Raw genomic sequence first — 26,598 nt, 5'->3', positions numbered from 1 at the left:
ACCGGGGCACGAACCCGTGTCCCCTGCATCGGTAGGCGGACTCTCAACCACTGCGCCACCAGGGAAGCCCCCCTACCATATTTTTAAAAACCCAATCTGTTGATTTATTCCATAGTCCCTTTTGTAAACAAAAATTTTTTGTTTTCTGAAAGTATTTTCTGAGTTGTAATCATTTGGTTTTAACCTCAGTATTAATGATATATAACTCCTCTTTGGTAGAATCCTGGATTATCTATGCTGAAAGGAAGAATTAATAGTAGGTTTAATGAGAGAAATTTTATTATTGTCTTTAAGCATTTGATTATTGTGCCCAGTTAAAAAAAATAGATTCACAGTGCTAATGGTTGTTTAGTTTATAGAGTAGCATAAGGTAAATAATTGTATTTACTTTACAAGAATTAAAGAATGACATACTATCTTTATGATGTTATTGTTAGGTATATAATGTGATTTTTTTTAACAAGATTTTTATGACAGAATTTCTATAATTGTTCTAAAATATGAAGTTCCCTAAACATTTTTCCTTGTGTATAGTGAATTGTTAACACATTTAATTGTAATGTCAGAAGTTTGAATTCCTTACTGTAAGTCATGGTGTTATAAAACTTATGTGTTAGAATTATTGTTTTTATTTTTTTAATAAGAAATATTACATGGTCAGAAAAAATGTATTTAGATTTTTAACTTTACTTTTCTCAGATAACAATTCTTAAAGCATTGTACTTTTTTCTGCAGATTGATCAGACTGCCGACGCAAGTTTTTTGGGCTGGGTTATTGCTTCTTTTAGCCTTGGCCAAATGGTAGCTTCGCCTATATTTGGTTTGTGGTCTAACTATCGACCAAGAAAAGAACCTCTTACTGTTTCCATTTTCATTTCGGTGGCAGCCAACTGCCTGTATGCGTATGTCCAGGTTCCAGCTTCTCATAATAAATACTACATGTTGGTTGCTCGTGGATTGGTGGGATTTGGAGCAGGTAATATGCATGCATGTATATTTTTGGTTGTGTTGGACTCACATTCATCCTGACATTTATGGCCTTCTCTCATCTAGGGTCACCTCTTCTCAATCTCCTATACGACATTCAACATACAGATGTCTCATTGCAAATATCTTTCCTATCATTTTGCCTTTGCTCATGATGTTCCTATTACCTATAGTTTCTCTCTTCTGTTCCCATGATTCTTCATCCTTCAAGATTCAGTTCAAGTTCCACCTCTTCCATGAAGCTTTCTTATGCTACACTACCGCTTCTCCAACATGTCTCTGGCATTTGCTTATATACTGTTTTGCACTGTTTTTACCTCTTATCACCAACTAGCTAGTAAACTTAGTGTAATTAGAGACAATCTATGACTTTTGAAAATATTCTCTAGCCCCTAGCAGAGTCTCTTCAACATAAATGCTCAGCAAATTTTTTTGACTCAAATTTTTAGGATTTTTTTAAAAAACATGCAGAGTGTGTACCATATTTCTTTTAAAACAGTGTAGCAATTAGTAGTACTCCATCCACTCAATGCTTTCTCTGTATTTAATGATGAAAAAAGTTTGTTTCCTGTATGCCATTTTTTCATTCATTCACATCTTTAACTGTGTTTTCATATTACTAAAAGTAATATTTTCCATTAATTGATACATTTGTTCACTATACATGCCTTGTATAATCATAAAGAGGAAGCAGTAACTATGTTGTAGGTTAATATTTCTTCTTCTGTATAGAGCCAAATTAAGTCGAATTTTTATAAACTGGAGAATATTTTCTTTTACTTTGTATTATTGTGTCTTTTCTTAGGAAATGTAGCTGTTATTAGATCATATATTGCTGGTGCTACCTCTCTTCAGGAAAGAACAAGTTCCATGGCAAACACAAGTGCATGTCAAGCATTAGGTTTTATTCTAGGTCCAGGTAGGTGTTCTTCACTTATCATCACTTGGATTTGAATTGGGAAAACTTTTGAGGTTCAAATGTTAGATGCAATTCAAGTATGAAACCTCATAGCTGAAGGCAAAGGGAGGGAAACTGATATTTTTTGATCTAGCAGTGAGGCTAGGCTCTTTATATGTGTTAACTCATGTTCCCTAAATTAAATGTCATTAGTCCCACTGTACAGATTAGGACACCAAGGCATAGAGAATCTAAGTAACTTATCCAGGGTCACCCTGATATTAAATGGGAAATATGAGATTCAAACCTCACTGTCTGATTCCAAAGTATACGTTCTGTCAGATAATCATTTAGCTTGACATCTCAGCAAGAGTTTGCTTTTTTTTTCTTGTTTACGCGAAACAAAATTCTTTTAATTGAAGGATTTGAGGAAAGTTATAGGAGGTTTTTTCCCCTTTTTGCCCATACCTTTAAGACTTTTCTAAGGTTGAAGAAAATGAAAGTTTAAAAAAGATTTACTAGTCTCTTCTTCTTTCCAAGCTTTCATAGTTTAATGAATATAAAAATATATTAATGAGATTTAATATTTCCCTAAGGCCAATTAATTTTCTGCTAAATGAGTAGAGAAATTAATTTTTTATGCCTAGCATAACTTTGAAAAGCCATATAATTGGCCCATGCTTTTAATATTGCAGTTATCAATAGCATCAATTTGAATCTAGCTCAGTTTACTTCATCATTAACACCCCAACCTCCAGTTTCCATTACTTCGCTTCAACAGAAGAAAGCCTAATTCATCATTCACCAAAATCTAGTATTTTAGTTCAGTGTTCTGGAATAAGATATAAGCAGAAATCTAGAACAGTTGAACCTATTACCTTACTGTATACATGAGGGCATAGTCTGGGTCTTTTTAAACTTACCACTCTACCCTCAGTTTCTAGCACAGTACCTGGTATAGGCTTAGGTTCTCAGTAAATATTCTGGCCATCTATTTTAAAGATTATTCACGGGGCTTTCCTGGTGGTGCAGTGGTTAAGAATCTGCCTGCCAATGCAGGGGACACAGGTTTGAGCCCTGGTCTGGGAAGATCCCACATGCTGCAGAGCAACTAAGCCCGTGTGCTACAACTACTGAAGCCTGCGCCCCTGGAGCCCGTGCTCCTCAACAAGAGAAGCCACCGCAATGAGAAGCCCGCTGGCAGCAATGAAGACCCAATGCAGCCAAAAATAAATAGTAAATAAAATTTTTTAAAACAGATTATTCACTAAAACATTTTATATTAAAGATGAGTAAATGTAGGCCTGAAAAGATTAGATGACTTTTCCAATAATAACCACATCAATAAGCACAAACATTTATTGACTGCTTAACCATATGCTAGATGCTGTTCTAAGTGCTTTAGGTGCAGTATTTTACTTAATCCTCACCCTAAGGTTACATGTAAAGTCCTGGCAGAACGAGATATAGAATCTAAACCAGGAGAGCAAACCAATACTTACCCATCTGATTTTTGCCACAGATCCAAATTGAAAGTGGTATTAAATATATATAATTTAAGTACCATATACACAGTAATATTTTAAAATATTGAGTTAAAATGTGACAGTTTCAGGCTACCCTGGTGGCGCAGTGGTTGAGAGTCCGCCTGCCAATGCAGGGGACGCGGGTTCGTGCCCCGGTCCGGGAAGATCCCACATGCTGCGGAGCGGCTGGGCCCGGGAGCCATGGCCGCTGAGCCTGCGCATCCGGAGCCTGTGCTCTGCAATGGGAGAGGCCACAGCAGTGAGAGGCTCGCGTGCCGCAAAAAAAAAAAAAAAAAAAAAAAAGTGACACTTTCTTATAATGAAATTGGTTAAACTTTAATAATTTACTTATGGAAGAAATTGTATAACTTAAATTTCATACAGAGATGTATTTTAAAAAAAGAAAATACTGACAAGTTATGTATAATCCCTTGTGAATGCCTGTACATCAGTGCTTCTCACCCATTTTTAATGTTATTGTCTCCCTAAGGAGGCTTTTTAGACATTTCTTTCCTAATCACTCCATCCCATGAAATTTTAATACCACAGACCTATATTGTATGTGTTTTATGTACTGTATGCATATCTGTGCTTTATACAGAAAAAGAGTAAATGTTTTGCCTCTCCCCACCAAGAACCAATTTTCTTGCCCCTGTTGAGATGTCTGATGCAGATGGATGATTCCATATATTACTTCCAATTCTATGGTAAATATTTCTCACATTTATTTTAGACTGTGCCTCCCATATAATAATTAATCTGTATACATTTTATTTTAATAAGTTTTTCAGACTTGTTTTGCACTCATTGGAGAAAAGGGCGTGACATGGGATACCATTAAGCTGCAGATAAACATGTACACAGCACCAGTTTTACTTGGCGCCTTCCTGGGAATTTTAAATATTATTCTGATTCTTACTGTATTAAGGTAATTAGATAGAAATGATAAAACTACTCTTGTAGATTGTGAAATTAAATAAGCATTATCATTGTTGGAGAATTATTATTTCTATGATGTCTTTATTTGGTTTTTGATGTCTAGTTGTGTTCATATTTTCTTATCAGCTAATGCATGTGGTACTGACAACTAAAATAATAGATGATGAATAAGAACAGATTATAAGGTCTTTAAAGATTCAAGGTTTGGTCTTGGTCTACTAATGATAGATTTCTAAGTAGGGGAAATGGCATGAAAGCAACATTTTAAGTAGATTAATGATTAGGTTCAACCTTAGATACAAAAGTTACTCATAATGTGTATCTCTTACACATTTTTATATATTAGAAAAAATTTTATAAAACTATAGAATTTTGTTACTTTATATTTCTTTGGAGTGTTTTATCCAAGAGTCCAAAATCTTTATAACCCATGTTAAAAATCATTGGAAAATTTCAAATACTGATTAAGGCAACTCATGTGTGCTTTTGGATGAATTGAGGTTTTTTTTCATTTTATATGATAATATAATAATAATTGTAACTTGTATTTTAAAAATTTTATCGGTTATATATCATAATAATTTCATTACTCAGAAGACAGTGAAAGAAACTATACCAGAATGTGAAAAAATAGAAAGCTAGTAATAAATTTAAACTATTATCTATTATACTAAGCCTTTCATGGATACAATATTTATGTTTTTCTTTTAAGAGAACATCGTGTGGATGACACAGGACGACAGTGTAAAAATATTAATTTTGAAGAAGGTACTATTAACCTGTTTGACGAAATTACTATAATATTACAAAGTGTTTCTAATGATTCTGCCTCTTTGATATTCACTTGAATTTTGTCTCTGAGGACAGTACAATGGGTAATTGGGGAAGATCTTCAAAGTTGAAAGTTAGCTAAGTTGATTTTTTTTAAAGGCATGCCTATATCAGTGACTTGGTGTGCACAATTGGTAAGGTTAAAACCATTGCTAAAAATCACTTCATCTAGTTTTCAAAAAGCCAATATCCTAAAATCCTTGAGATCTTTGAAATGATTTCAGTATTATTGCTACCAAATGTATCTTTCTGTTTCAAGTATTTCTTTATTCACTTAATCATGGGAATAAGTGTGGTTTCTCTTTTGTATTTTTATTCTTATACTCTACAAATACACATTTTCATCCTTCATATCTTTCTCTGACTCATAAATAGGTACCCAGTCTGGTAAGTAGGTATATTTTACTAAATAAACCATTATTTAAGTACTCCTAGTTATGTCCTCCTTGGGGATTGTCCCCCATGCAAAAGAATGCAATTTAGTCCTTGTCCTCAAGGAGTTTATAAAGTTTTGGAAAAGACACTGTTATTTTACCAAGTTCTTTGATAGACATTTTATTTAATTTTTACAACAAAACTGGTGGAAGGTAAAGTTAAAAGTAGTTGGGTAGAGAGCAGAGTGGTGAGGAGCTATGGAAAATTTTGAACAAAGGAGAAGTATGACGATAGTCAGATTGCAAGTGAGGCTAATCCAGATATGTAAAGGCCTGAACTACAGCAGTAAATGTGAATGGAGAAGGGATGAGATATGAGCTTTTGAAGAAAAAAAAAAAAAGATGCTGACAGGTTGGATAGGGAATATTAAGGAATGGAGGGGGTTGTTGAAGATGTCTGCTGGGTTTTGATTCTAGATAATTGAAAGAATGAGAGGAGGAGAATTTAAGAAGGGACACTGGCTGAAAAGATAAGGTGATTTCAATTTGGTTCAAACCAAATATAATGCTACCCTAGAAAAACTAAAAAATTCCAGAGGCATCTGTAATTCTGGCAGTAGAGATCAAAGCTAGAGATAGAAATTTGGGAATCATCTAGTGAAAAACACTACAGCAACAAAGAGAGAGTGAGAGAAAGGAGGAAAGGAAGGGGTAGGTGAATCAAGTGTGACAAAATATTGTTGAATCTAGGGCATAAATGGATAAGGATGTGTTTGAAAGTTTTCAAAATAAAAAGAAAGAAAAAAAGAAACAATGAGTGGTGAGGAAGTGCCGGCAGTGGGTTTAAGCTACTGTTTTAAAAAGGTGTAAGATAGGATGCTAACTTAAAGGACCTATCTCTCTACCTCTTTAAAGGTAAAGAGAATGAGCAAGTTAAAGAGGGTGAGGTTGAGGGGCTGAGAAAGGGAAGATACACAAGAAATCTTTCATAAGTTGAAGGGGATAACCATATTGATCCTTGCTTTATTGACTTTAATACCCTTAGAAAGCACCTGGGAACCTTGTTAAAATGCAGAGTCTGTTTCAGTAGGCCTGGGGAGGGAGAATCTACATTTATAACAAGCTCACATGGGAACTGATGCTGCTGGTCTATGAACCACACTTTGGGTAGCAAAGACATACAGCTACATTGTCCAATGTGGTAGCCACTAGTCATATTTGGCTGTTTAAACTTAATTACATTTAAGAAATTCCTCATTCTCACTATCTCACTAGCTACATTTTTTTTTTTTTTGGCTGTTTGGCATGGCTTGCAGGATCTTAGTTCCCTAACCAGGGATTGAACCTGGGCCACATCCGTGAAAGCGCCGAGTCCTAGCCACTGGACCTTCAGGGAACTCCCACACTAGCTACATGTCAAGTGCTTAGTTAATGGGTATATGTGACTAACAGCCAGCTGTACTGGACAGTAGAGAGAAAGAACATTTCCATCATGTCAGAGCTCTATTGGACAACACTGCTCTAAAGCACAAATCAGAGTTTAAAAAGGAGAGATCTATTTTCTTTCATAAGATTTCTAGGTCCTTCAAAATAATTTTTATAAAAGAAAGATCATTTTTAAATTTCAATAAATGTTTAGATAAAACATATCAAGTTGTTCCTATTATTAAAAGTGTTATCATGGGATAGGATTTAATTTCCAATTACACAGTTTTTTAATCAATATGTAGTGTTTTCTTAAAATTCTTATAATAAGGATACCTAGTCAGTTCCCACAGTTTAGGATGCAACGTTTCTGAGTCTCCCCACTAAAACTAGCACTGGTTGGAGGCTGCAGAAAACTAAACATATATGAAGTAAACTCCAGTCTAACTTGGGGCAATGTTGATATTTGATTCAAAGGAGTAAAGACTGGCTTCTAGATGGTGATTGAGAATCAGGGAGGTCTATCCAAAATAATTCAAGGCCCACAGGGACCAGAGTCTACCCCAGAAAAGGAACTGGACAAAGGTGTGACTGGTTTTCTTTGTGTGAAATGGAGGTCATAACCCTATGTCGAGTGTCCAAGGTGCTTAATTGCCCCCAAGTATAGCAGACTATTTTCAAATCTCACTTATTATTGGAGGAAGAACTCCTCCTCAGGAATCCTGAGATATAAAGGCAGGCACTATTATGAAAAAATTATAGAAATTTATTGTGTCTTAGGAAAATCACCCCCTGCCCCCACTTCTGCCACACATACACTTAAAGATAACATAAATACATTCTTGTATTACTTACCTGGTTTACTCTGAATATGCGGGTAAATTATAAAGTAGCATGATGGATGTGTATACATACATGTATCAATATATGGCTTCACATTTCTCAATTACATCAGATATAGCTTATATTGAGTGTGTTACTTAACTATATAGTTCAAGATAAGTGAACATCTTAACTCATTTGCCTTCCTAATTTATAAAACCACCATCAAATCTTGGTAGTTCTTTGCAAAAAATATAAATGATAACGTAAGAACTTGAAAAAAATTGTGGTTAAAAAATAAGGATATTTACTAATAGTAATACTACATACTGTTGAAATTCAAAATATATATCCATTGAGGTGAATCATAGAACTGAGAACTTATTTAGTAAACTATTTGAGGTCTTCATGAAATCCGTGTAACTTTAAAATTTAGGTAAAGTAGAAAAAAATCTGCAACTGAAATTTAAAGCAAATTTAGTATTTAGTATGAGATCATTTTATAGAATTCTATGGACATACATTTCTGTTTTTGATTGAGAGACGCCAAATAGAAAATCTGAGTATTTCCTGTAGGTAACAGAATTGAAGTGTATGTCCTGGGAAGAAAATTCACTTTAATTTTAAATGCCATTTAAAAGTTATTTCTGTTATGTAAATTGTTAACTTTTAAATTGCTTTGAAAACCTAAAAAAATGATTTTAAATGTTTAGTCATTGAATTTGCTACATATAATTTTACACTGTTTTAGTGTCATAAGAAAAATTAGTTGTGTAGGTAATATAATTTTTCTTCTGTTTACTACAGCAAGTACAGATGAAGTTCAGGTCCCCCAAGGAAATATTGATCAAGTTGCTGTTGTGGCCACCAATGTTCTGTTTTTTGTGATTCTGTTTATCTTTGCCCTTTTTGAAACGTAAGTTTTTTTCTGTTTTCATCTAAATCTGATTGTGTAAATAACCTTTTCTTAATGCAATATTAATCAGGAATATAGATGTTCTCAAAAACCTTATGTAAGGCATATTTTTCTTATCATGATGTAAAAAACATATATACATTTTTTGCCTTTAACTTGAATGTAGTTAATTCTCTGCCTGTAATCTTACTGCCTTGTCTTCCTTCCTTATAAGGGAGTCTGTTTCACTAGTCTTTCTCCCTTTCCTCTGAGTTTTATGATAAATATACCTATAAAACTTTGTGTATTAATGTAATTTACTTTAAGCTATATAGCTCCCTACATATGTATGTTGGGTTCAGTCGAGAAATTTTAACTCGTTTAAGCCCTGATCCTGATAAAACTTAGTATATTGCAGAATCTCTGCCTTGTGTAGGCTTTGTTGACCATTAGTTATCATATGGCTTTTTTTGTTTTTTAAATGGAGTATAGTTGCTTTACAGTATTGTGTTAGTTTTTGCTGTACAATGAAGTGAATCAGCTATATGTATACATACATCCCCTCCCTCTGGGGCTTCCCTCCCACTTCCCCCACGATCCCACCCACTTAGATCATCACAGAGCATTGAGCTGAGCTCCCTGTGCTATATACAGCAGGTTCCACTAGCTATCTATTTTACACATGGTAGCGTATATATGTCAATCCTAATCTCCCAATTCATCCCACCCTCCCCTTCCCCACCGTGTCCACATATCCATTCTCTACATCTGTGTCTCGATTCCTGCCCTGAAAATAGGTTCATCTGTACCATTTTTCTATATTCCACATATATGCGTTAATATACGATATTTGTTTTTACCTTTCTGACTTACTTTACTCTGTATGACATACTCTAGGTCCATCCACATCTCTACAAATGACCCAATTTTTTATGGCTAATATTCCATTGTGTATATGTATCACATCTTCTTTATCCTTTCATCTGTTGATGGGCATTTAGGTTGTTGCCATGTCCTGGCTATTGTAAATAGTGCTGCAGTGAACACTGGGGTACATGTGTCTCTTTGAATTATGGTTTTCTCCAGATATATGCCCAGGATTGGGACTGCAGTGTCATATGGTAGCTCTATTTTTAGTTTTTTAATGAACGTCCATACTGTTCTCCATAGTGGCTGTATCAATTTACATTCCCACCAACAGTGCAAGAGGGTTCCCTTTTCTCCACACCCTCTCCAGCATTTATTGTTTGTAGATTTTTTGATGATGGCCATTCTGACCAGTGTGAGGTGATACCTCATTGTAGTTTTGATATGCATTTCTCTAATGATTAGTGATGTTGAGCATCTTTTCAAGTGCCTCTTGGCCATCTGTATGTCTTCTTTGGAGAAATGTCTATTTAGATCTTCTTCCCATTTTTTTTTTTTTGCTGTACATGGGCCTCTGACTGTTGTGGCCTCTCCTGTTGCGGAGAACAGGCTCCGGACGTGCAGGCTTAGTGGCCATGGCTCACAGGCCTAGCTGCTCCGTGGCATGTGGGATCTTCCCGGACTGGGGCATGAACCCGTGTCCCCTGCATCGGCAGGCGGACCCTCAACCACTGCGCCACCAGGGAAGCCCCTTCTTCCCATTTTTTGATTGGGTTGTTTTTTTTTTTTGATATTGAGCTGCATGAGCTGTTTGTATATTTTGGAGACTAATCCCTTGTTGGTCCTCACTTTGTTTGCAAATATTTTCTCCCATTCCGTGGGCTGTCTTTTCATTTTGTTTATGGTTTCCTTTGCTGTGCAAAACCTTTTAAATTTAATTAGGTCTCATTTGTTTATTTTTGTTTTTACTTTCATTACTCTAAGAGGTGGATCCAAAAAGATATTGCTGTGATTATGTCAGAGAGTGTTCTGTCTATGTTTTCCTCTAAGAATTTTATAGTGTCTGGTCTTATATTTAGGTTTTTAATCCATTTTGAGTTTATTTTTGTGTATAGTGTCAGAGAATGTTCTAATTTTGTTCTTTTACTTATAGAGGTCCCATTTACCCAGCACCACTTATTGAAGAGACTGTCTTTTAACCCTTGTATATTCTTGCCTCATTTGTCATAGATAGGTGACCATAGGTGTGTGGGTTTATCACTGGGCTTTCCCTCTTGTTGCATTGATCTATACTTCTGTTCTTATGCCAGTACCATACTGTCTTGATTACTGTAGCGTTGTAGTATAGTCTGAAGTCAGGGAGCCTGATTCCTCCAGCTCCATTTTTCTTTCTCAAGATTGCTTTGGCTATTCGGGGTCTTTTATGTTTCCATATAAATTGTAAATTTTTTTGTTCTAATTCTGTGAAAAATGCCATTGGTAATTTGATAGGGAATGTGTTGAATCTGTAGATTGCTTTGGGTAGTATAGTCATTTTTACAGTGTTGATTTTTCACATCCAAGAACATGGTATATCTCTCCATCTGTTGTGTCATCTTTGGTTTCTTTCATCAATGTTTTATAGTTTTCTGAGTACAGGTCTTTTGCCTCCTTAGGTAGGTTGATTCCTAGGTATCTTATTCTTTTTTGTTGCAATGGTAAATGAGATTGTTTCCTTAATTTCTCTTTCTGATTTTTCGTTCTTAGTGTATAGGAATGTAAGAGATTTCTCTGCTTTAATTTTTATCTTGCAACTTTACCAAATTCATTGATTAGCTCTAGTAGTTTTCTGGTGGAATCTTTAGGATTACCTATGTATATAGTATCATGTCATCTGCAAATGGTGACAGTTTTACTTCTTTTCCAATTTGTATTGCTTTTATTTCTTTTTGTTCTCTGATTGCCATGGCTAGGACTTCCAAAACTATGATGAATAATAGTGGTGAGAGTGGACATCCTTGTCTTGTTCCTGATCTTAGAGGAAATGCTTTGTTTTTCACCATTGAGAATGATGTTTGCTGTGGGTTTGTCGTATATGGCCTTTATTATGTTGAGGTAGATTCCCTCTATGCCCACTTTCTGGAGAGTTTTTATCATAAATGGGTGTTGAATTTTGTCAAAAGCTTTTTCTTCATCTATTGAGATATGATCATATGGTTTTTATTCTTTAATTTGTTAATACGGTGTATCACATTGATTGATTTCATATATTGAAGAATCCTTGTATCCCTGGGATAAATCCCACTTGATCATGGTGTGTGATCCTTTTAATGTGTTGTTGGTTTCTGTTTGCTAGAATTTTGTTTAGGAATTTTGCGTCTATGCTCATCAGTGATATTGGTCTGTAATTTTCTTTTTTTGTGTTATCTTTGTCTGATTTTGGTATCAGGGTGATTGTGGCCTTGTAGAACGAGTTTGGGAGTGTTCCTTCCTCTGCGATTTTTTGGAAGAGTTTGAGAAGGATAGGTGTTAGCTCTTCTCTAAATGTTTGATAGAATTTGCCTGTGAAGCCATCTGGTTCTGGACTTTTATTTGCTGCAAGCTTTATAATTACAGTTTGAATTTCATTACTTGTGATTCATTTGTTTATATATTTTAATTCTTCTTGAATCAGTCTTGGAATGTTGTACCTTTCTATGAATTTGTCCATTTCTTCCAGGGTGTCCATTTTATTGGCATATAGTTGCTTGAAGTAGTCTCTTCTGGGCCATTGTATTTCTGTGGTGTCAGTTGTAATTTCTCCTTTTTCATTTCTAATGTTACTGATTTGAATACTCTCCCTTTTTTCTTGATGAGTCTGGCTAAAGGTTTATCAATTTTGTTTATCTTCTCAAAGAACCAACTTTTAGTTTTATTGATCTTTGCTATTGTTTTCTTCATTTCTATTTCATTTATTTCTATTCTGATCTTTATGATTTCTTTCTTTCTACTAACTTTGGTGTTTTTTGTTCTTCTTTCTCTAGTTGCTTTACGTGTAAGTTTAGATTGTGTATTTGAGCTTTTTCTTTTTTCCTGAGGTGAGATTGAATTACTATAAACTTCCCTCTTAGACCTGCATTTGCTGCATCCCATGAGTTTTGGGTTGTCGTGTTTTCATTGTCATTTGTTTCTATGTATTTTTTAAAATTTCCTCTTTGATTTCTTCAGTGATCTCTTGGTTATTTAGTAGTGTATTGTTTAGCCTCCATGTGTTTGTGTTCTTTACAGTTTTTTTCCTGTAATTGATTTCTAATCACATAGCGTTGTGGTTGGAAAAGATGCTTGATATGATTTCAGTTTTCTTAAATTTTCCAAGGCTTGATTTGTGATCCAAGATGTGATCTATCCTGGAGAATGTTCCATGTGCGCTTGAGAAGAAAGTGTATTCTGCCGCTTTCGGGTGGACTGTCCTATAAATATCAATGAAATCTTTCTGGTCTGTTGTGTCATTTAAAGCTTGTATTTCCTTATTTATTTTCTGTCTGGATGATCTGTCCATTGGTGTAAGTGGGGTGATAAAGTCACCCACTATTATTGTGTTACTGTCGATTTCCCCTTTTATGGCTGTTAGCATTTGCCTTATGTATTGAGGTGCTCCTATGCTGGGTGCATAAATATTTATAATTGTTATATCCTCTTCTTGGATTGATCCATTGATCATTATGTAGTGTCCTTCCTTATCTCTTTTAACAGTCTTTATTTTAAAGTCTATTGTATCTGATATGAGTATTGCTACTCCAGCTTTCTTTTGATTTCCATTTGCATGGCACATCTTTTTCTATCTCCTCACTTTCAGTCTGTATGTGTTGCTAGGTCTGAAGTGGGTCTCCTCTTTTTTATTATTTTAATTAATTAATTTATTTTTGGCTGTGTTGGGTCTTTGTTGCTGCGCGTGGGCTTTCTCTAATTGTGGCGAGCAGGGGCTCTTCTTTGTTGTGGTGCATGGGCTTCTCATTGCAGTGGTTTCTCTTGTTGTGGAGCACAGGCTCTAGGCACACAGGCCTCAGTAGTTGTGGCATGCGGGCTCCGTAGTTGTGGCTCACGGGCTTAGTTGCTTAGCAGCATGTGGGATCTTCCCAGACCAGGGATCGATCCCCTGTCCCCTGTGTTGGCAGGCAGATTCTTAACCATTGTGCCACCAGGAAAATCCCTGAAGTGGGCCTCTTGTAGACAGCTTATACATGGGTCTTGTTTTTGTATCCATTCAGCCAGTCTTTGTCTTTTGGTTGGAGCATTTAATCCATTTACATTCAAGGTAATTATCGATATGTATGCTCCTATTACCATTTTCTTAATTGTTTTGGGTTTGTTTTTGTGGGTCTTTTTCTTCTCTTGTGTTTCCCTCCTAGAGAAGTTTCTTTAGCATTTGTTGTAAAGCTGGTTTGGTGGTGCTGAATTCTCTTAGCTTTTGCTTGTCTGTAAAGCTTTTGATTTCTCTGTTGAATCTGAATGAGATCCTTGCTGGGTAGAGTAATCTTGGTTGTAAGTTTTTCCCTTTCATCACTTTAAATATATCCTGCCACTCCCTTCTGTCCTGCAGTGCCCTACTTATATATGTTGGGTTCAGTCTAGAAATTTTAACTCTGTTTAAGCCCTGATCCTGAAGAAAGCTAGTATATTACAAAATCTCTAACTCATGTAGGCTTTGTTGACTATTAGTTACCATATGGCTTTTTAAAATATATATTTATTTATTTTTAAAAATATTTATTTATTTAGTTTGGCTGTGCTGGGTCTTAGTTGCAGCATGTGGGATCTTTTTAGATGCAGCATGCAGACTTCTTAGTTGCGACATGTGCACTCTTAGTTGCAGCATGCGAACTCTTAAAAGTTGCAGCATGCATGCGGGATCTAGTTCCCTAACCAGGGATTGAACCCGGGCCCCCTGCTTTGGGTATGCAGAGTTCTACCCACTGGACCACCAGGGACGTCCCTTGTCATATGGCTTTTTAATTTTTAAAATACCTTTCCATTATTAAAATAGTATATTCTTGTAAACATTCCAAACACTACAACTGTATTTCCACATCCACTTCTTTCCCTGGAGGTAACCACTGCTAATACTTCAGTGTGTGTTGTTTTGAAACATTTTTTTCTATGCAACTGTAAGTATTAAGGGGTGTGTGTGTGTGTGTGTGTGTGTGTGTGTGTGTGTGTGTGTCTTTAAACCAACAAGAATATGGATATTATCATTTGACAACTGGGTTTTTTCACTTTTTGATATATTGTAACATTTTTATGCCAGTACATTTTATACCAGATATACTTGATTTTTTTTTTTAATTATTGAGATACATGGAATTTTTAGCTCATCTGATTTGGGGGGTATTTATTTTATTATGGTAAATATACATAACATAAACTTACTATTTTAACTTCTTTTTTCAATTTAAAGGATATAATTTATTCTCTTGTATATTTATTTCCCATTTTTGAACCATGTTATTGGACGTCTATTAAACTTGTAGTCTGCTATGATTCTTAGAGCTTTTCTGCCATATTTTCTTTTGTTTTTATTGAGGCCAGATTTGTATATAATAATGTATTTGTTTCAGGTGTACCATTTTAATTACTTTTAATTGCACAATTCAGTGGCATTAAATACATTCACAGTGTTGTGCAACCATCACCACCACCTGTTTCAAGAACCTTTTTATCATCCCAAACAGAAGTGCTACACCCGTTTATCACTAAGTCCCATTCCCCCACACCCAGCCCCTGGTTTCCTCTATTCACCTTTCTTTCTTTATGAATTTGCCTATTTTAGGTTCTTCATATGAGTGGAATCATGCATCCTTTGTCATTTTTTGTCTTGTATGTTTCACTTGGCATGATGTTTTCAAGGTTCATCCATGTTGTAGCATGTGTCAGAATTTTATACCTTTTTATGGCTGAATAATATTCCACTGTTACTTATATACCAATTTTGTTTATCCATTCATCCATCAGTGGAAATGTGGGTTATTTCCATCTTTTGGCTGTTGTAATTAATGCTACTATGAACATTAGTGTACAAGTACCTGAGTCCCTGCTTTCAGTTCTTTTGGGTATTTACCAGGAAGTGGATCATATGATAATTCTATGTTTCACTTATTGAGAAATGAGTGAACTATCTTCCAAAGCAGCTCATCTGATTTTAAAATTAAAAATGGTGATTTTTTTTTTAAAAGAAAGAATATTTTGAATATTTTTAAATTCCTTTTTGTAGCCAGTTAACAGAAGGAGACAGAAAGTAGGAAAAGAAGCTTGGCAAGGAAGGAGACAGATAGTCATATAAAGGAAGAGCAGCATTTGGAGATAGGGAGAAAAATATGTACATTCAAAGATAGGTATGAAAGAGACAGAGGAAGAGAAGAAAAAATCCCAGAAGTTTCTAATAACTTAATCATAGTAAGTTAATAACTTAATCATAGTAACATTATTTCATTGAAAAGAGATCAGTTTAAATCAAAACACAACCATGAGTTTTTAATTATATTAGAATGGTAGGGATTATGGTTGGTTTGTTTCCTTTTCCTGTTTTTCACACTTTTTGCAGTGTTGGACATGTTACTTATATAATTACAGTAAATATTAAAAAATAAAAATGCAAACAGCCAAACTTAGTAGCTTGTGCATGTTACAACAAAATGTACTTAAAATGTCTTAAAATTTTTGTTTCTGTAGATCTGGTGTCATTGTTAAAAGGGATGCAGATTCTTGAATGTGTTGGTATCATTATTAAATCTTACTATTTCAACTTTAAATAACAATGCCTATGATTGAAATAAAATAAGAATAATTTCTTTTTTATTTTTCTTAGCATTGTTACACCATTAACAATGGATATGTATGCCTGGACCAGAGAACAAGCTGTGTTATATGATGGCATAATACTTGCTGCTCTTGGAGTTGAGGCAGTTATTATTTTCATGGGGATAAAATTACTTTCCCAAAAGTAGGTTATTTGTCTTTGGTTTTATTTCAAGTCTTTTTTTTTTTTTTTAAAGTGAAACATGAAACAGAGCTAACGATGTAAATGAATATATTAGTAAAATAATATAAAGCTTTTCTGTCTGGGCTTCCCTGGTGGCGCAGTGGTTGAGAGTCTGCCTGCCGATGCAGGGGACACGGGTTCGTGCCGCGGTCCGGGAAGATCCCACATGCCGTGGAGCGGCTGGGCCTGTGAGCCATGGCCGCTGAGCCTGCGCGTCCGGAGCCTGTGCTCCGCAATGGGAGAGGCCACAACAGTGAGAGGCCCGCGTACCGCAAAAAAAAAAAAAAAAAAAAAAAAAAAAAAAAGCTTTTCTGTCATTATGCATGAGTTTTAGTCCTTGAATGTTTGCAAACAGATTTAAAATTTATTAAGGGAGCATATTTCTGTACCATGTAGTATATTCTTTGGTAAAGCAAGATATTTTACAAAGTGAATAATTGTCTTCTAATGTATCTTTTGTATATTATGTTTTATCTAAAGTATTTCTATAAGCGTATTTCATAAAACATTGTTCTGCTGTGAAAGATTAATGGTTAAGTGTGGAAAATTCTGATTAAAATCACGAAACTTCTTTAAAACTTCTAAATCTTCAGTATATATACTATATCACCTTCATGGCAAGAGTACATAGCATTTCTCAAAGTTTTTTGTAACTTTGATCACAGAACACTTTTTTAAAGAAGCATTTTGTAAAAGTATAACTGTAAAGAACACACTAAGGAAAATACTTATATAAAATTAAGTTCATTCATATAGTCTGGAGTGGAACATTAGTTGATAAATTTAGACAGTTCTAACGATTTAATTATTCCTAAAATATTTTAACAATACTTTAGAACTTTAATAAAGTTCTAAAATCAATTAACAAATATTGAGTCAGTGCGTAGGGTTAGGTGTTATGGGGAATAGTATGAAGATTCCTATCCTTATAGAGCCAAGTAGAGGGGCCAAGATATAGACATAGATTCATATTCAAAGTTAAATAATAGTACATGCATTACATCTTGCTACAGATGTAGAGTGGTCCTGCTGATAGGCATTCTTACAGATTATCTAATTTCATGTCCTTCAAAGAGCTTGTATTCTACTGGGGGGAAAGCTAATAAACACAAATGTGAAATCAGGTCATGGGAAGTACTATGAAGAATAGAGCAGAGGAAGAGAATAAAAAGTGGCAAGGCAGGGTTGGGAGAGAGGGGAAGTGTTGTTTTGATTGACTGCTCATGGAGGGCAGCTCAAGCGGAAGTTACATCCAAGCAGAGACCTCAGTGAAGTCAGAGAACAGGCATGCAGTGGCCTGGAACTCTCTTGCCCCAGAAGACTGAGCTTCGTACGTTTAAGGAACAGCAGAAAGGCCATTTTGGCCAGAGAAGAATGAGAGAAATGGCAAATGGGAGAATATCAGGTTGGAAAGATGTGAAGCCTTGTAGGTATTCTGAGGGTAATGGGAGGTGTTGGGTTTGTTTGTTTTGTTTTAGGAATCTTTGATCTTGTTTGTATATTTCATTTTAAAAATTAATTAATTAGTTAATCCGTTCATTCTTGGCTGTGTTGGGTTCTTGTCACTGCACACAGGCTCTCTCCAGTTGTGGTGAGGGGGGGTCACTTCTTGCCACGGTGTGCGGGCCTCTCATTGCAGTGGCCTCTCCCGTTGCGGAGCAAGTATTCCAGGCGTGTGGGCTTCGGTAGTTGTGGCACGCAGGCTCAGCAGTTGTGGCTCACAGGCTCAGCTGCTCCACAGCATGTGGGATCCTCCCGGACCAGGGATTGAACCCACGTCCCCTGCATTGGCAGGCGGATTCCCAACCACTGCGCCACCAGGGAGGTCCCTGTATATTTCATTTTTTGTTATGGAAAATTTCAAACATATACAAAGGTATAGAGAGAATCATGTACTGAATGTTTAATATCTATTGCCTAGCTTCAACAATTATAACCTTGGACAATCTTGATTCATCTATACCTCCACCTACTCCACACTGCCTATCCCCTACACCTGGATTATTTTGAAGCTGATGTTAGACATCATTTCATGTCTTCCATAAATATTTCAGTATGTATCTCTAAAAGTTAATGATGACAGCATTATCACATCTAAAAAAATTAACAGTGATTTCTAAATATCAGCAAATATCCAGGGAGTATTCAAATTTTCTCCACTGTCTCAAATTTTTAAAAAAATTTGTTTTGTTTTATATTGTTTTATTTCACAGCTTACTCACTTGACTCAGGCTCTTACATTTCTTAAGTCTCTTTTAATCTCTAAGTTTCTTTTCCATCTCTCCCATCTCTCTCTTTTTCTCCCTTACAAATTGAAGCAACCAAGATGTTTGCCCTATAGTTTCCCACATTTTGGATCTTGCTGAATAAATCCCTGTGGTGTCTTTGTTTGTTTTTTAATATTTTCCTGTGTTTACTATATTTCTTGAAAATTGGTACTTAGATCTAGAAGCTTGATGAGATTTGAGTTCAGTTTTTTGACAAGAATGTTTTATAGGTGGTGGTATGTGCTTACATCAGGAGAAATGTAAAGTTTTGTTTATCTCTTTTTATGACGTAAGTGGCCATTGACCATTCCTTAGATCCATTAATTTATTAATAGATCAATGCAAAATGCTGGTATTTTAATTCTATCATTCCTTTATTTATTTGCTGGAACACTTTCTATAAAGAGAACTTTTCCATCACTACCTATTTGGTTATCCTGAGGTACAGTTTTTGTAGGAGAGACAGGGTGATCCTTTCCTTTTATTGACTGATTTTTAAAATAATGAGTGGGTTCCCTAGCATCCTTTAAAAATGACCAAGAGTATTTTATTTTAATATAGTATGAATTTATAAATAACATTTTTATGTGTTTCAAGCCATTGTCATTACTGTTCTTTTTGGTGTTCACATTGTCATGTTTTTAGCCAGCTTCCTCAGATTGGCTATGAGTCCTTTTTTTTGGTGGGGGGCCACGCCATGAGGTCTGCAGGATCTTAGTTCCTTGACCAGGGATCGAAACTGTGCCCCCTGCAGTAGAAGCTCACAGCCCTAACCACTGGACCTCCAGGGAATTCCCTCTGAGTCCTTCTAATCATGACCTAGTAGTCACTGGTAATTTCTTTTCTTTCTGGGATGATACGATGTCCAGGCTCATCTTATATATTTTCTATCCCAGACCTGATATAAGCCAGTTTTCAGAGGAGTCCTGGTTCCTTTTAGTGGGAAATTATATTTTGCATTCGTTTTAATTAGTATATCACTAAAAGTATCAAGATATTATTTTATTTATAGTTTTAAAAATTCTAAAAGTAATGAAGCTATGTTATAATACAATGTTTCATTTTTTAATTACAGTTTCTGTCCTTTAACAGGGTTGGCGAGCGTGCTATTCTACTGGGAGGACTCATTGTTGTATGGGTTGGCTTCTTTATCTTGTTACCTTGGGGACATCAGTTTCCCAAAATACAGTGGGAAGGTATAGCTATACATAATTCTATAAAGTTAACCCCTGTTATTCATTTAAATTAACAAATAATACACTGTACTGATTTTGTTCTTACAGATTTACATAATAATTCAATCCCTAATACCACATTTGGAGAAATAATTATTACTCTTTGGAAGATTCCAAGAGAAGATCACAATGAAGGACCAACTGGTTGCCCAGTTGAACAAGCCTGGTGCCTCTACACCCCCATGATCCATCTGGCCCAGTTCCTCACATCAGCTGTGCTAATTGGAATAGGCTATCCATCCTGCAATGTTATGTCATATACATTATATTCAAAAATTCTGGGACCAAAACCTCAGGTGAGTCAGCTAGCATGACACTGCAATTGCGTGAGGTATACTTGTAAGCACTCACAATTTTTGCGACCATTCTGTATTTTTTTGTTTTGTTTTTGGCTGTGTTGGGTCTTTGTTGCGTGGGCTTTCTCTAGTTGCTGCGAGCGGGGGCTACTCTTCGTTGCGGTGCGTGGGCTTCTCACTGGGTGGCTTCTCCTGTTGTGGAGCATGGGCTCCAGGTGCTCAGGCTCAGTAGTTGTGGCTCACGGGCTCTAGAGCACAGGCTCAGTAGTTGCGGCACACGGGCTTAGTTGCTCCGCGGCACGTGGGATCTCCCGGGACCAGGGCTCGAACCTGTGTCCCCTGCATTGGCAGGCAGATTCTTAACCACTGTGCCACCAGGGAAGTCCCTGTAATCTGCTTTTTAAAAGAAATATAACAATATGCTGTAAATATTCTCCCATGACATTTAATTTTCTTTTAGGGAATTATTTTTAATGGAGACATATTCCATCTTATGTATGTACCATCATTTATTCAGTCATTTTCCTATTATTATATATTTAGCTTATTTCCAGGTTTTACTTCTGACTTTTCTTTTTAGTAGCAGTTATTTAAATGGCAACAAAATGAAAATAGTATCTTGTTCTTTATAAAAATTAAATTGATAGTTTTACATTTTCAAGGTAGAAATTAGTGTTAATTAAAATAAAGCAAAGAGAAAAAAAATTTTAACATCAGTGTTTTAAAGCTATAATAACAGGTAAAACATTTTGGTAATTTCTGGGTTTTTTAATCTCTAAAGTTATATTTTCACATTTTCAAAATCAAGAATAAAAGCATATTAATTACAAAATAATACATGATGGTTGTAACAAAATTCAAGTAATTTGAAATGTATATAGCAGAAAAGGAAGGCTCTCCTTACCTCCATCACACTAAAGTCAACCACTGTTTACTTCATTTGTACACGTCATGATATTTTTTATGCCTTTTCAAACATATCCACCCTCATGCCTTTTTAAAAAAAGATAAAATGAATTATATCTCATGTATATAAACCTTTTTTACATCTTGGATTTTTTTTCCCCTTAACATACCGTGGCCTTCTTTCCATGTCAATGTGTATAGAGATGTTATTCTTGTTATAAGATCTTATTCTGTATAAGACCATATTCTTTTTTTTCTTTCTTTTTTTTTTTTTTGCGTTACGCGGGCCTCTCACTGTTGTGGCCTCTCCCGTTTCGGAGCACAGGCTCCGGATGCGCAGGCTCAGCGGCCATGGCTCACGGGCCCAGCCGCTCCGCGGGCATGTGGGATCTTCCCGGACCGGGGCAGGAACCCGTGTCCCCTGCATCAGCAGGCGGACTCTCAACCACTGCGCCACCCAAGGGAAGCCCAAGACCATATTCTTTTAAGCAACTATTTAGCATTCCATTTATTAAATGTACCATAGTTTATTTACTTAATCCATGCTTGACAGGTTATTTACAGTTGGAGGATATTAAAAGTAATGCTGCATTGCACATTCTTGCATATATTGTATGGGCTATAGTTTTGGATACAGTAGTTGGAGCAGTGACACTGTGGTATAGTGGAAATTAATACAGTGGAGTCAGCCAAACAGGGCTTCATATCTCTTGGATAAGTTACTTGAATTTTCTGAGCTTTAGCTTCCACATTTGTTAAGTGGGGATAATACCAATCATAGAAATTTGTGAACGTTGGAAACAATATATGTAAAGCACCTGACACAGTGTCTGGAAAATAGCAAGTACAGAATAAATGGTAGCCTTAAAAAGTAAATTTATGAATCATTTCAGCAGACAGTGCTTGTTCTTTTACACTTTTATTTTCCTAAACAGTGTATCAAATAAGTTTATTGCTCAGTATTTGCTGTATTTATAGAGAGGTACTTTAATTTAAAAATAACAGATGGAGGAAGTGATTCTCATGTTTGTCATAGTTTGGTAATATTAGCGTCATCCTTGCTTTTAAAATAACTACACCTGAGTATCAGTCTGCTTCTCCCCCAACAGGGTATGTACATGGGCTGGTTAACAGCGTCTGGAAGTGCAGCACGGATTCTTGGACCTGTCTTCATCAGCGAAGTGTACGCTGCCTGGGGTCCACGATGGGCTTTCAGCCTTGTGTGTGGAGTGGTGTTGCTCACCATCACACTCCTGGGTGTGGTTTACAGAAGACTCATTGCTTTTTCTGTAAGGCATGGAAGGATTCAAGAATAACCTAGCTAAGACTGTGGTGGAAAGTACTTGCTGTGTGGAACTTTCTCTTTTAAGGCTCTGCTAGACGATTGCTAAGAGTCAGTTTCCTAAAGTCAGGTTGTAGATATTGCATATGTTGAATAACAAGAACATATATTGAATAAAATAGGGACTTCTATGTGTAATTATGAATAGCAAGATAATATAAAAATTCTGGATCATAGTTTCCTTATCTCAAAAAAGAAATAGTCTTCATATGACATTTTTTGGGGGGTGGCATAAAGTCATGGACAATGGTCTATAAATGTGAAGTTATACTCTTAAGTCAAACTGCAGAGGCGTCATTAAAATAACAAGAGAATATTATGCAGTGAAATCATAAGGAGAGTTCTGTGTGAATTACCTGTAATAGAATGAAATTATAGAAATTTTTTACCTAATAGAGGTACTTTTATTCATAGCTATCTCCTTTTTATTTATTAAAAAATGCATTTTCTGTTATTATAAAGTTTTCCTTATGTAAAATCATGACTTAAATTTTATACTTACCATGCCTGCCATCCTCCCTTAGCTTCTATAAGTCATGATTTTTAACACTACACTTTCCGTCTTATTTTAGTTCAGGATCTTACTAATTAACCCCTAAGTTAATGGATGTGTATGAATAATGCTCATATTTGAGCAATAAAGAGGATTAAGAGATTAAGATGGATTTTGCTACCTGTAGTACAGATAACTACTTTTTTCTTTCAAGTCCTAATAAATAATTCACTTTAGAAACATAAGCCAGATATGTGTTATTGTATACATATACTGAACAGCAAACTGTTAAAATTATTGACATTTTCTAATTCCCTTAAATTCTAGAGAAAAACTATTACCTTATTTATTTTTTCTCTCTCAGTAGTGGTAGGGAAGACCCAATGGTTTTCAATCTGTGTCTGCATAGCTACTCAGAACTGCAGAATTTTAAATTTAGATAGGCCCAACAGCCCCAATATAGGCAGGCTAATAAATCTGAGGTAAAATAGCTGTAATCTAACAGTTTACCGAGTTTACTAGAAATTGGCTAAATCACATTATGTATACTTTACTACCTCACATAAGTTGAATGCTGCTAAAGGGGACTAGTACAGAACTATCTATATGGATAATCAGTATTACCCAAAAATGCAAAAATATTTCTAAATACTTTTCCAAATGTTTCCTACTCTAAGTTATAAATATTTCAAATCTAAGAGTAAACACTATAATTTGCACTTTATGTTGTTTGTTGTACTTTTTTTTGAGGGGGGTGGCTTGAATAACAAAAATTTATTTTTCATAGTTCTGGAAGCTAGAAGGCTTGAGATCAAGGTGTCAGCAGGGTTGGCTTTTTCTGAGGCCTCTCCTTGGTTTGTAGATGGTTATCTTTTCCCTTTGTCATTTGTTTTTTTCCAGCTTCATGGAGATATAATTGACATATGACATTGTATACGTTTAAGGTGTATAACATATTGACTTGATACTTACATATTGCAAAATGATTACCACCATAGCATTAGGTAACACCTCCATCATATCACATAATTACCGTTTCTTTTTTCGTGGTGTGAACATTTAAGATCTATCTACTCTCTTAGCAACTTTTAACTATATAATACAGTGTTATTAACTATAATCACCATGCAGTACCATAGATCCATAGATCCCTAGAACTTACTCATCTTATAACAGGAAGTTTGTACTCTTTGACCAACATCTCCCCATTTCCTTCACAGCCTAGCCCCTGGCAACTGCCATTCCACTCTCTGCCTCTAATAGTTTGTCTCTTTTAGATTCCACATACAAGTCATATCATATAGTATTTGTCCCTCTCTTTCTGACTTACTTCACTTAGCATAATGCCCTCAGGGTCCATCCATCTTGTCAGAAATGGCAGGGTCTCCTTTCTTATGGCCGAATAATATTCATACACACACACTTACTTACATTTTCCTTATCCATTCATCTGTTGTTGGACAGCTAGGTTGTGCATCATATCTTGGCTGTTGTGAATAATGCTGCAATGGACATGAGAGTGCAGATAGCTCTTCGAGATCCTGCCTTCATCTTCTTTGGATATATACCCAGAAGTGGAATTGCTGGATCACATGGTAGTTCTTAATTTTTTGAGGACCCTCTCTACTGTTTTCCATGGTGGCTACACCAATTTACATTCCTATCAGCAGGACATGAGGATTCCCTTTCTCTACATACTTGCAAACAGTTGTTATATTTATCTTTTTGATAGCCATTTTAACTGGCCTGAGGTGATATATTTCATCGTGTACCTCTGTTTGACTTTACTTTTAGGCATTCTCCATTTTGTGGCTTGTCTTGCCAAAAGGACCTGGGAATCAAAGGGACTTATACTAGCCAAAAATGGGACAATTAAAGCATTGAGAAGAATAATATCTGCAGCCAGTTTAAACACATCGAATGTGTGAAAATCTGTGAGTTCATAATGATATTAAAAGTAAGAAGCACACTGGTCACCTTTGGAGGTCGCTAGGGCTTTAACTCTTTACTCTAAAAACCAGGAAGTAAAGACTTAAGCTTCTCTTCTGCCTTTCCTGTATCTAAACTTCAGGGTAATAAAATATTGATGTGGGAAAGTTATTTCCTATAGAGTAATCCAAGCTAATAAATACAAGGGAATAATAGAATTAGAAAAAAACCCATCTAGCATCCTTTAGTGAAATAATATTATAGATATGGGCACCATTCATCAGTGAATGATAAAACTACTGAGGTGGAAGATTACTGAGGAACTTTCCAAAGGATGGATGAAGCCGACAACACCTGAACGCACTGATCACTCTTAACATCATTAAAAGTGGGTAAGCGTTACGTGCCTCCTGATTTGATGCAGCAAGTACTCAGCACCACCTATGAAAGTGTTCCTGCCAAAAAACTGAGTCAGAATCTAATCAAGCCTGTAGATGTAAACTACGAGTTTACAGGAAATACGAAAGATACAACTAAAAGCCACCTCTAGGAAGTAATCATCTAAGCCCAGAAGATGATATATTCTATAGACAAATGGTCCAGTTTCTTAAAATTAAAAAAAAAATGCTGTGGAAAAAATAAAAGTTGAGAGATCAGCAGTCATAGATGAAAAGAAACTTCAGAGATATATAAATCAAATGCATTATATAGATCTTATTTTGGATCTTGTTTTAAGTCAAATGTAAAAGGGTATTTTTGAGGTAATGAGAAATTTGAAACTGGACTCACCATTAAATGATATTAAGGAATTACTCTTAATTCTGAGATGTGTGTTATTGGTTATGCTTTTAAAAGCTCCTTATCTGTTAAAGGTACTAAAGAATTTATGATAGAAATTATATGATTTCTGGGATTTGCCTCAAAATACTCCAGTGGAGGAAGGATATCAGTAAGAGAGATGAAACAGGATTGGCAAAATATTTGTTGAAGTTGGGTGGGAGACACATGGAGGTTCCTTATCCTGGTATATCTGTACTTCTGTGTGTTTTTAAATTTCCACAATTAATTTAACGTAAGTTAATAACAATCAGCTGTGTATTTTAGAATGAGCTGGCTGCAGTGTGAAGTATGAATTGGAATGGATGTGGAGGACATTGATCATGTATGTGAGCACTCTTCATTTCCTGCAGACCCTTCTACATTTGGAGAATTTCTCACATTGAGCCTCTCCTTTTAGAAGCCAAAATGCATTCGTTCTCTCTACCTTTGCAGCCAAGCCATGAGCTTGTGTTTCTGGCCCTGCCAGTACACTCCTCCAATGTGAAACTTCATAAGGACTGAGCAAAAAGAGGAAGTGAGCAACATAAGCAAAACTGACTTTAGTGAGGGAGCAAGGTCAGTGGCTAAATTCTGGAGAAAGTAGTCAGAGCTCCCAGAACCTAGCCCCCTAGCTTCATCAGCATGGCTGTGGGATCTGTGCTGAGCAGGGTTGTTAGGATGTCTTCTTCTGGGGAAGCTCCTACATTGTGATTCAGCCATTGCTTTTAGCTGCAAAGCCTGAATCTCTTTCCC

General features: G+C 35.7%; 1 protein-coding gene across 1 annotated transcript in view; it reads left to right on the top strand.

Annotated features, from left to right (window-relative positions):
- The window catches only part of MFSD8 (major facilitator superfamily domain containing 8), a 41,808-nt gene extending 19,023 nt beyond the window's left edge, over positions 1-22,785 (top strand). Inside the window, exons 4-12 of the mRNA XM_007446258.1 lie at positions 736-976; positions 1,793-1,906; positions 4,195-4,339; positions 5,063-5,118; positions 8,610-8,718; positions 16,385-16,519; positions 19,918-20,021; positions 20,109-20,356; positions 22,372-22,785. Coding sequence (XP_007446320.1) covers positions 736-976; positions 1,793-1,906; positions 4,195-4,339; positions 5,063-5,118; positions 8,610-8,718; positions 16,385-16,519; positions 19,918-20,021; positions 20,109-20,356; positions 22,372-22,578 — 1,359 coding nt within the window. The 3' untranslated portion in view covers positions 22,579-22,785. The remainder of the gene's footprint in view (positions 1-735; positions 977-1,792; positions 1,907-4,194; positions 4,340-5,062; positions 5,119-8,609; positions 8,719-16,384; positions 16,520-19,917; positions 20,022-20,108; positions 20,357-22,371) is intronic.
- Positions 22,786-26,598: the final 3,813 nt, after the last annotated feature.

Source organism: Lipotes vexillifer, unplaced genomic scaffold (assembly GCF_000442215.2).
Source record: "Lipotes vexillifer unplaced genomic scaffold, Lipotes_vexillifer_v1.1 scaffold159, whole genome shotgun sequence".
In the NCBI taxonomy this organism is placed as follows: domain Eukaryota; kingdom Metazoa; phylum Chordata; class Mammalia; order Artiodactyla; family Lipotidae; genus Lipotes; species Lipotes vexillifer.
The sequence above is the reverse complement of the archived record's forward strand: the minus strand, read 5'-3'. Positions and strand labels throughout refer to the sequence as shown.